The sequence below is a fragment of the Typopeltis vanoorti genome, chromosome 22 (assembly GCF_054136105.1).
Source record: "Typopeltis vanoorti isolate ZY-2024b chromosome 22, IOZ_Tvanoo_1.0, whole genome shotgun sequence".
NCBI lineage: Eukaryota > Metazoa > Arthropoda > Arachnida > Uropygi > Thelyphonidae > Typopeltis > Typopeltis vanoorti.
In genome coordinates this window covers 58,683,996-58,696,070 of record NC_143570.1, presented here as the reverse complement: position 1 = coordinate 58,696,070, position 12,075 = coordinate 58,683,996, and the positions used below count along the sequence as shown (strand labels likewise).

The window sequence follows — 12,075 nt, the reverse complement described above, 5'->3', positions numbered from 1 at the left end:
TATTAACTAACTTTTGATATGGCAACATGCAATTATACTTTAATTATGCAACCTTCAATTATTAGAATGACAAATTGCCTTCCTAATGTGGTTAGATAAGTTGTAAGTTATTGTAAGGTCTTGATTATAAAAGCAGTATACTTCAGGAATTGATATAAGCTTTGGGATGTTTAGTGTCAAAAGCCATTTTCTTTTTCCTTTTCTTTTAAAAAAAACTTTTTTTTTTTCCTTGGCTCGTTCTCGTTCTTTTAAAACGATTTTCTTTTTATTGCATAAAATGAACAATCTGTTACCTGATGAGTAAATTCATCAGGTTCGTTATCTACATCTAAAACTACATATTACAAACAATGGCAATTTGTATTCAATGCAAACGTGTGTTAGTGCGCATCTGTAAACAGCCTTTCCCAAGGTGTGGTCTATGGTCCACTAGAAGGCCAGATGATTTTCCTGGGATGAATTAAAATCCTATGAATTAAAAGTAGTTTTTGCATAATTAGTTTGACTTCAATATGTAACATTTCACCACACACTATATATATTTCACATGTGAGTGTATAGTGGTCACTGTGTCATTACTATATGTGAAGAAATATGCAGTCTGTCTCTTTATAATTGTGAATTTGGATTTTCGATACTTCTTTGAGGAAAAAAATAACAATTTTATATTAAAAGTAAAAATTTTAATTTTAATATAAAACTATTAAATAATATTAATTATTCATAATAATCAATATATTTAATATTTTTAATTAATGACTATATATTATTAATTCCTTGATGCTTGAATTTGAATTAGCAATTAAATGCATTATAAGTGTCTCACTCTTTTAGTATCATTCACAGTATATCCAATTCCTACCCTAATTTTCCTCTGATTTAATTTTCTGCTGAAAAATATTAAGGCCATATATAGCATACCATACTCCGGGGGGGTGTCACATCCGATAATAAAATATGGTCTATCAATAAAGGGTGAGATATGGAGGTATTAGCAATGTGCTGCAGTCAGCAAAGTTTGAGAAACACTGCTTTAAAATATATATACATTTAATAAACTATAACACTTTTTTTATAAATGTTAGTCAAGCGAGTTTTAATTTTTCGTCCTACTAGTTTCACCGATTTTTCGGTAAAACTAGTAGGACGATAAAATCATCGAGCAGATGCATGAAGAGTATAAGACACAGGCCAGGAGAGTGACTAGTATGGTAAAGAAGGCAAAACTGGAATATGAGAAGAGATTGGCCCTATGATCCAAAGAAAATCCTAGGGTATTTTTTAGCTATGAGGCTAGTAGGAGGAGAAATGATTGTGGAAGAATGACATTGTGGGATAAAAATGGGAATAGAGTGACTGATGCAGAGGACATAGTCGAATTGTTCAATGAACACTTTATTGGAGTATTTCATCCTGGAGGAGTAAATTTTAATACTAGAGGGATAGGGCAGGTTCGAGGTTTAGAAGTGTAGGAGGAGAGTGTGTTCCAAATACTGAGTACTCTGGATGTCAGTAAAGCTGTGGGACTGGATGGTATTTCACCATGAGTTTTGAAAGAATGTGCTAATGAACTGACAGCTACTTTGACCTGGGTTTTCAATGAAAGTCTGGCTACGGGAAAGGTGCCCAGAGAATGGAAGGAAGGTAAGATAGTGCCATTGCATAAGGGCAGAAGCAGACTGGAAGTGTAATTATAGGCCAGTTTGTGGGTAATCAGCAGTTAAGATCTTGGAGAAATTAGTGAGGGACCGTATACAGCATTGGGCAGATGAGGGTTATGTTATCTGTGAGAGTCAACATGGATTTGTGAAGGGGTGCTCTTGTTTTAGTAATATGTTAGCCTTTTATAATAAAGTTACAAGAGCAGTAGATGAGGGAAAGGCATATACTGCCATTTTCTTGGATTTAGCAAAGGCATCTGACAGAGTGCCATGTGATAAGCTGATATTTAAGTTGTGGCACATGGGTTTGGATGTCAGGTGGGTCAACTGGATTCAGGATTGGCTGTCTGATAGGTATCAGAGAGTTGTGTATGGTGGGGCAGTTTCAACGAGGCAGAGGGTTACAAGTGAGGTCCCACAGGGTGTACTGGGACCTATACTGTTTAACCTGTATATCAATGACAATGTCAGTGGATTGCAGGAGGATATTCAGTTGTTTGCAGATGATGTGAAGCTGTGAAGGGTTGTAAAATTCGATGCGGTGAAATTTTTTAGACATCAATTTTTACAGAGATCATAAATCATGTGGAAAGAACAAAATTGTATAAAATACTGTATTTTAAAGGAGAAGTGCTGATTGTAAACTTGTAAAGCTAACTAACAAAAAGAATGATATTGTTCACAAATTAAAAAAATATTGTAAAGGTTAAAATTGTGCTTTATGTTGATTTGATGTAACGGAATGCTAAAAGTAATTCTTTAAGTTAAGGGGATTAGACAAGATTATGTTGGCGACTTGAAAGTAAGCAAAGGTATTCAAGGCAACAGTTATTTACAGAAGATTCGGGATCTCCAACACTAAAAATAAAGGAGCTTCTGAATCATATAAAAGAGGTCTTGAGAATCTACAGCGGGGCTCTGTTCTGGAAGTCTGGAATTTTTTTCGTCTTGCTGCAGTTTGCCAGATCATGACCCCCTAGGCATAGGGAGAATATCCAGGAGAGGCAGATCATTCTACAGAGATGTATTTTCAGTAGCAGAATGTGCCACGTGCGACCAGATTTGTGGCACTGACAGTAGATCCAAAACCAACAGTGAGCTATGCTACAAATCCCAGATGAGGTTACTACACTACTTTGCTGACCGCCAAAAGCCGTTCAGCAAAGGCTAGGATATAGGACTGAGAAATGCAGTCAGCAGAACCGCCAAAAAATCTTCAAGACTGGTAGGAATGTATATGTTTTTATGAATGTGTGAGTAGATTCTAATATGTTAATGCTGAGATAGTGATTAAGAATTGTATGTCTGCTGAACATAGCTTTGTTAATATAGTTTATAAGTCACTTGGGACATATACTATTGTAAGACTCTTATTAAACAGACATGCCAGTGCTACTGGAAACTTCCTGGAACATTCAAATCCCTTAAGACACGGTGATACGTCATCAAATCCTATTGCCTTATTTATATCAAAACTAATGTAATTCCTCATATACCTGCTGCTCATTCGCAATTAAGCCATCCACTCCTATTTCTTCTACACCTGATTTCTCATTATTTCACGCTAATAAGGATGAAAAAACCGCCTTATGTTCATTGAACAGAAGTTACTATTCCACCAAAGTCATCCATAATTTCCCTAATACTTTTGCATTATAAGTTCCATTTCAGAAATATCAGTCTTATCTTGTATGTGTGTAATTAAATATTAATTATTATTTTTTTAGATTTCTTATAGTTCTTTTATTTCTTATATATACCGGAATGTCCATTTTGATTTAAATTTTATTTTTGTTTTAATGTTTTAAACACCGCTCAGTTTAATCTTTGTTTTAAATTTTGCACTATATGCAATCTATATGTTCTTGTTTATATTATATATTTTCTGAAAGACATTTTTGTTATGTATTCCTATACTGCTGTCTTATAAATTCCATTTTAAATTATTTCCTTGCTACTCTTCTTTTTTTTTTTTTTTCACTTTAATTTTAATTTTGAAGTCAAAATTTTCCTATTAATACTTTGTAATCACTTCATATGTTACAATATGCTAGAACCCTAATATTCAATATTCCATCTAATTTTACCATTCCATTTGTAATTATGATAATTTCTTCACTATGTTACTTATGTTGATTCGTGTCATTCTTGCTGAGTCTTGACTCCTGAATCATTTCTAATCACAAGATGAGATTTCAGTAATAGAATCACAATTGTTAATGAATTATATAAATTTCATATTAAAAAATCTTGACAAAAACCAATATTTACCATGGAAATATTTCCAAAACAGGCTGTAATTTTGTTCTAAATATGGCAATTATTTCAGGATCGTCTAAATAAAAATGAAACAAGTTTATAAGATAAAACTGGTAAAAAAGTTATATAGAAAAAATATTGTGAAGATATTCAGTGTTATATAGATAGACAGATATGAGGTTATTTTACAACGGACAATGTACATAATCATAACAATCTTTGCAATTTTTTTTTATTAAAATAACATAAAAATATGAAATAAAATATTTTAATCAGGGCAGAAAGATTAGATCTGTTAATGAGCAATTAATAATGTATTTAATTTAATTCATTGCAACAAAATTCACACTAAACATATTATAAATATACTTGCTCATCTGACTACATACCTGTGAACATACTGCTTCTGATCAATTAAGATTTTCAGTTAGACTTCAAGCTCTTAGGACCTTAATGTTCCTCTTTTAATAAAACAAGAACTGAATCATTACATTTAAAAACTTTGATTTTTGAGGCCTTATCTCAGATTTAGATTTACTACCATATCTGTTTTACTGATGAATCATTAAACTTTATTTCAAAATGGAACTGAGTGAAGAAATTTTTTTTAATTGCAAAAGCAGAAAAAAAAAAAAAATATGGCACGAAATTTTTTAGACCCACTCAGAGAATAATGAAGTCAGCAACTGAAATTCAAAACCAATATAGCATTAAAAACATTTAACATGTTTGCACTGGGCAGTATCTGAACATGCAGAAATTGTTGACAGGAATTAACTTTACAATTTTTTTTTTTTTTTTTTTTTTTTTTTTTTTTAAATAACGAAACCTGTGGTGTGATCATAATTAAAACAAACACACGTATAAACCACAGTGAAAATTATTTAATTGTAAATATTTCATCCTAAGTATCTTAGGACATCATCAGTACAGTATTTAAACAAAAAATTAGGAATAACATACAGTTAGGGCGCATGATTACAATAGAATCTCATGAAAACGTGCATAACGTGCTAAAGTTGTACAAAAAAAAAAAAAAAAAAAAAAAAAAAAAAAAAAAAAAAAAAAAAAACTTTAATTATTTAACACAGTTTTGTATGATAATTTCCCATACTTTAGGAATAGTAAGAACGTCGTTGCGGTTTAGGTTTGGTCTGTGTAGTAGGGCTTCAGAACTTTCTTTGTATAAACGTTCATGTTTAAATAAAGATCTATGTAAAAGATCTATGTAAATTGAAAATCCAAACCAATGGATCCTATGGTTTGGATTTTCAATTCCGTGTTGAGAGAGACCAGATTTCTGCGGTTTAAGAAGGCGAATGTGGTCTTGATGTTCCGAGATGCATTTCTGAACAGACCTACCTGTCTGTCCAAAGGAAGAAGTGCATAGGATTCCCATACCTTACGTTAAAGGCATCTCGGAACATCTTTCTAAAATTATGAAGAAATACAATTTTGCCACTACTTACAAACCTATCAACCAAATTTACAACTTATTACCTTCTCCTAAGGACAAATTCTCACCCTTGATGTTACCTGGTGTTTATGAGATTCCATGCTCATGCAAATGATCTTACTTTGGACAGACAGGTAGGTCTGTTCAGAAACGCATCTCGGAACATCAAGACCACATTCGCCTTCTTAAACCGCAGAAATCTGGCCTCTCTCAACACGGAATTGAAAATCCAAACCATAGGATCCATTGGGAAAAGGCTAAACTTTTACATAGATCTTTATTTAAACATGAACGTTTATACAAAGAAAGTTCTGAAGCCCTACTACACAGACCAAACCTAAACCGCAACGACGTTCTTACTATTCCTAAAGTATGGGAAATTATCATACAAAACTGTGTTAAATAATTAACGTTTTTTTTTTTTTTTTTTTTTTGTACAACTTTAGCACGTTATGCACATTTTCATGAGATTCTATTGTAATCATGCGCCCTAACTGTATGTTATTCCTAATTTTTGTTTAAATACTGTACTGATGATGTCCTAAGATACTTAGGATGAAATATTTACAATTAAATAATTTTCACTGTGGTTTATACGTGTGTTTGTTTTAATTATAACTTTACAATGTGTATGCTGCTTCACTGTCATGCAGTCACATTTTCACAAAGCTTATAACAGCAAGTTAGTTGCAACTGTTTGGTAGAATTTTATTCGTAAAATTAGCATTCGTGAAATGTCTCAATGATATTGAAAAGCTCAAATACAATTTGAACTCAGACTTCATTTCCTACACCTCTGCTCTTTGGAACAGTCTTTCTCACATTATCTTCCCCAATGACTACAACCTGCAGGTTTTCAAAAAGCACATCAACACACATTCCTTGCATTCATCTCTCACTTACCCACACATGGCACCATTGTGTTATAGGTCTTGGGACTGCTCGTGTGTGATGCTGATATATATATATATATATATATATATATATATATATTAGGGTTACCAAGTAATTTTATAAACTTGGTTATTTTACTCCTAATCCCAAGTAAGCAAACAGTTAGTTTGCACCTAATTAGGAGTAAAATAACCAAGTTTATAAAATTACTTGGTAACCATTATTCCCAAGGTAAAAAAAAAAAAAACTTATTTACATACATATATATATATATATATATTCTGAACATTCATTTTTATTCGGTAGAAAAAAAAAATATATATATATATCAGCATTTATATTTTCAGCCTCAAGTATTGATATGTATTCCTAGTATGGTTCTATCATTGCTTGGTTCATTTAACAGTCTTTCAAAGTAATTACTCCAGACATCTAGGATATCCTTATCTTCACTATTCATGTCATAATCATCTCTGATTCCTCTTACAGTACTCTTTCCTGCATTTCTAAGCTTTTTCAATAGCCTACAGAATATTTTGCCATCTTCCTGATATTTATTCTCAATATTCTTACCAAAGTCTTCCCACGACTTTTGTTTAGCTACTTTTATACACAGCTTAGCACTCTAACATTTTTCTACTTATTCTTTTAGGGCATCTGATGACTTATTTGCTAGGAACTTTTAGTATACTTTCTTCTTTTCCAGGATTACTTCATTAACTTCATCTCTCCACCATGGTGTTCTTATTTTTCTATCCTTGCAGACAACTTCACCACATACTGTCCTAACTGAATCAATCAATGTCTTCTGCAGAGTTTGCCACTGAGACTCCAAGGTATGATTCTTGTTTTCAATTTGTTTCATTTTTTTCCCTTTAATAATGTTTGTATAGTCGAATCCACAAAAGTTTTATAAAGAATTAAAGTTTTCTTACATTATAAAGAATTAAAGTTTTCTTTCTATGTGATATCTATTTTTATACTGCTTAGTACTAAGTAATGGTCACTACCAATTTCAAATCCATACTCTTGTATCTTGAACTTCCATGAAGATATCACTATCAACAAAGACATAGTAAATGAGGCTTTTCTTATTTCTTGTGTCTTCTCTCCATGCAAACTTGTGATATCGTCATTATGTTGAAACATGGTGTTAGTAATGACTAGTCTGTATCTTGAGCAGAAGTCTAGTAAATACTTACTATTATTATTAGCTTTGCCCTTTTCTCCAAATTTTCCAAAAATGTTGCTTTATGCCTGGTGGGATTCATTTCCTGCTCTGCTGTTCAGATCTCCAACAAAGACCACTTTTCCCCCATTTTCTTTATGTCAGCTGCCTGTTCTAATAACTCAAAAAATTCCTCCACTTCTTCCTTAGAAGAACCTTGTGTGAGACCATAGGCACAAATAAGTTTCAGCGTCAATGTCCCCATTTTGAAGTTTGCCCACATAATCTACTCAAAACTGTCTTCCAATCAAGAAGTCTATCTTCATGTTTAGTGTTGAATGCTATCGCTACTCCTTCCTTTCCTTGATCATTATTGTCTGAAAATAACATCCAATAGTTATTTAGTAAGATCTCACCTGTTTTTGTCTTCTTTGTCTCAGTAATGACAATTATATCAACGTATTTTTCCAATTCTTCTGCAAGTTCAATTTCCTTTCCATTAATACTCCTTATATTGATGGTTCTTATCATCAGTTCTTCTGGTGTTGGGCTTATTCTGCTTCAGCTAGATGATGAGTTGGAGCTTGTTCCAGTAGCTGACTTTTCACTGTTTGCCTGATGAAAACAACAGGGGAGGCCTTGTTTACCTGACACCCTAGCTGGCATGAAATCTCATCATGCTGTACCATCATGTGCATTTGTGGTTTAAGTCAATAGAGAGTGCAATTTATTCGGCTAAGTCCGAGCTCATCCTTGTTCGTTCAGTACCCAGTAGATACCTACTAACAGAGCACACCACATGAAAGTGAGGATTGGACATTAGGTCAGAAGCCCCAATAAGTACTCCACATTCCTGAAAGACAATGTGGAGTTCTCCTCCCAGTTATTTGGCTTTGACCCTTTAGCGATCCATATATAAGCATATGCATCTTTATTTGCTTTACATAATTTATGTGCTTTCTGTACCTATTGACTGCATTACAAACAGCTGCTACATATTTTCTGCAACCGAAAATTTGAACGAGGAAGTCAGGACAAATGTTTTTAGTTAGATACTATCTTCAGTGCTACAATAAATCTGTTTTGTTTGCATGGCATATAGCACAGTATCTGTGGGAGGGGAGTGTTACTCATTATGAAGTGTCATTCTAGTTATCTATAATTACACTAATTGTTGCTAAATATAATACATAGACTGTAAATGTCTCTACACTGTGTCATTAATGATACAATAAAATTACATGTTTTTTCTTGCTTCTGCAGTAAAGTGCCTGTTGAGGATATGTTTTTCACGCTATAGGAACATTTTTATTGCTGTCTTCAGAAAGAAGAGACACAGCGAATAAAAATTCATCTATTCCTGAATAAAAATAAATCCTTCTATATATTATAAGATGCGGGCTGTGCCCATTTGATGTACAATAAAATACTAGCATATGTGAGATCTATCATTAATAAGACAGAAGAGATGCTGACAAAAAAGGAAAAAAAAGTTATGTAATGAACTTAAGATTTGTGAAAGGATGGTAATTTTGATGATGATCAGAAATTATTTATGTATACACACCCTCTGTCCAAAAAGAAACCGAACTTTTCAAAAATAGAAGAAACTAGTGGTGCCACCTGTTGTATCTTTTGTTGGCGAAAGCGGCAACCTTCATTAGTGTTGTGTCAACTTTTTATGACATTTGTTTCATTAGAAGCCGAGTTATAGTGCCAAGAATGACAGTGCGTTCTGACGAACGGTCGGAAAATAAGTTTCAAACAGAGAGCTGCGATTGACTTTTGTGTTAAACTTGGTAAAAGTTTTACTGAAACACATCAAATACTTCAAAAAGCATATGGTGCCAAATGCTCATCCCGTACTGAAGTTTACAAGTGGTTAAAGCGATTTCAAACTGGTCTTGAGAAGCTTGAGGACGATGAAATGCCGGGCCATCCAAAAACTGGACTGAGCAAAGTTAACATCTAAAAAGGCGTGATTTCATCAAAGAAAACCAGAAATCGTCTGTTAGATTGATTAAAGATAAACTGGGGATTCCAAAATCAACTGTGCACAACATTTTGACCGAGAGTTGGGCCTTCGTAAATTGAATTCGCAATTTGTTCCCCACAAGTTGACCAACGACCAAAAAATGTATCAAATTGAATATTGCAAGGAGACCTCATTAAAACCGCTCGTAAGGACTCAAACTTCCTTGAAAGGATTATTACTGGTGATGAAACGTGGTGTTTTGAGTATGAGTCCAAAACAGTGCCAGAGTGCTGATTGGAGACCACCAGAAGAGGAGCATCTGAAAAAAAAAGTCGGTTGGAGAAGTCAAAAGTAAAGACAATGCTGATTTGTTTCTACGATTCCAAGGGAATTATCCCCAAAGAATTCGTTCCGCCTGGCCATACAGTTAATGATGATTTTATCTTGAAGTTTTGAAGCGATTGATAGCGAGAATTAGTCGCTTACGGCATTAATATCGTGATGCAGGCAGCTGGTCACTTTTGCACGATAATGCACCATCTCATCGTTCAAACATTGTGAGACAGTTTTTGAGCAAAAACCAAGTCTGTGTGTTGGATCACTCACTGTATTCACCTGATTTAGCACCCTGTGACTGCTTTCTCTTCCCCATACTTCATTTGACGATGAAAGGAAAGCGATACGACACCATTGAAAACATTCAAGCGGCAGTAACCACGACCCTCAACAGTATCCCAAAAACCGATATAAAAAACTCATTTAATGAATTAATTGACCATGCTAAATGCTGTATTGAAGCTGAGGAAGAGTATATTGATTGAAATAAATGATTTAAATAATTATAATTAGCTTGTGTTTTATTTTCTATCAAAAATTTGGTTTCTTTTTGGACATAGGGTGTATTACAATGTAAAAGTGTATACATCATCAGTGAATAAAAGAAGATCCTTAGAAAACCAAGTGAAATATAAATAAAACAAATACAAGCACAACAAAATTTACAAAATCACTTGCTGCTTCATAAACCCACATGCATTTCTATCATGCCTAGATGAATCACCTGCTCAACATTATTAGTTCATTTGATTAGTCCCTTCCTATATTAAATTAATGAACTTCGAAATGTATACAGTTGCTGTTTATTATTGGTTAGTTATTTATAATTTGCAAACAAATCTTTTTCACTAACCCCCTAAGTTTTCTGATTCCTTTTTTTTTCATAGCATCATAAATGCACACATGCATGTTTAGAGTTAATAGGATCACATGTGGCTCACAGTTCGCTCCACCGAACAACTAACAGGTGGAAAAAAAAACCTATCTCTGTATGAGACCAGTTAACTCACCTTTAGTCGAAACAGACCAAATAAAGATTCCTCACACCTTGGACGGGAATTGAACCCAGGTCTTTCTGACCAAAGGGCTTCATCTATACCAACTGAGCTACAGAGGCTAATATCACAAATGTTAATTATTAATAACTTGTTTGCCAGTAATGAAAATATTTCTATTTACACCTGTTCTCTCTCTCTCTCCCTTATATCTGTTCATTCTCACATGCCACATTAATGAGATGGTTCACATATTTACATCTTTTAGTAATTCAAATATACCAACAAAATATAGCATTCTTCTTAATTATGTTTTCTAATATATCCTAAAACAGACACATTAGTTCTCCCCTCTCTCACGTAGATCTGGATACAACTGAAGAACTATAACAAAATGTGGCACATCTGCTGATATATTAGCACAAAACTGCTGCAGAATGAGAGAAAATAGTATTTTCTCTCATCCCGCCAGATGGTTAAGGTGATGGTGAGATTTCCAATCACCATGACATGACTGCTTTAAAAAAAAAAGAAGGAAATCAAGGGAAAAAAAAAAAAAAAAAATGCAAGAAATCAAATGTAACGATCAACAGGTTTAAGAATAATGTAATTGTGTAGAAGGAACAATAACATTTTAGAGGTTTTCCAATGTCTTTTAAACCTATAGAGAGACAGATGCTGGATGAATGATCTCTTTTTCATGGTATTATAACACAAAAAACAAAGATATTTATTAACTAGCTTATATGAGTTCTGTTCAAAAATGTTTGGGGGTAATTATTATAAAGAAACTGGCATACTAGCATATGGTTTTGTTAGTAGATATGTATAGACATGTTGAACATGATGAAATGAGTCGAAGTTGTTGCATCACCTCGGTCATCTGCAGTGCTTGGTTGAATGTCCTGATGTCAAGAATTAATGAATGTGTGCGGAACAAGATTTGCATTAAACTTAGCAAAAAAAAAAAAAAAAAAGTCATAGAAACTTATCACATGCTTAAAACAACTTTCAAGAACAATATCTTAAGCCATTCAAGTGGTTCAAAAGGATTAAATTTGAGTGAAGATGATCCTCGCTCTGCACAAACACTGACTTCCCACACCCAAGACATGATGGTTTGTGTTCACAGAAATGTCATTTACAATTGGCAAATTACTGTTTGAGAGCTAGCTTCTGAAATAGGAATCTCATTTGCATCCTACCACCATATTCTGATGGAAGATTTGGAAACAAAGAGGATTGTGCTGTAAAGTTTGTGCCAAGACTTCTCACTTAGAGCCAAAATGATAACTGAGATGCAGTTCATCAGGAGCTCAAAGATCGTATTG

General features: G+C 33.5%; 1 protein-coding gene across 2 annotated transcripts in view; it reads right to left on the bottom strand.

Annotated features, from left to right (window-relative positions):
- Positions 1-12,075, bottom strand: part of LOC150094439 (aladin-like) — a 401,031-nt gene that overhangs the window by 45,502 nt on the left and 343,454 nt on the right. For both annotated transcript variants that reach the window (XM_090412342.1, XM_090412343.1), the window contains one exon: positions 3,933-3,996. In XM_090412342.1, the coding sequence (XP_090268468.1) occupies positions 3,933-3,996 (64 nt within the window). The remainder of the gene's footprint in view (positions 1-3,932; positions 3,997-12,075) is intronic.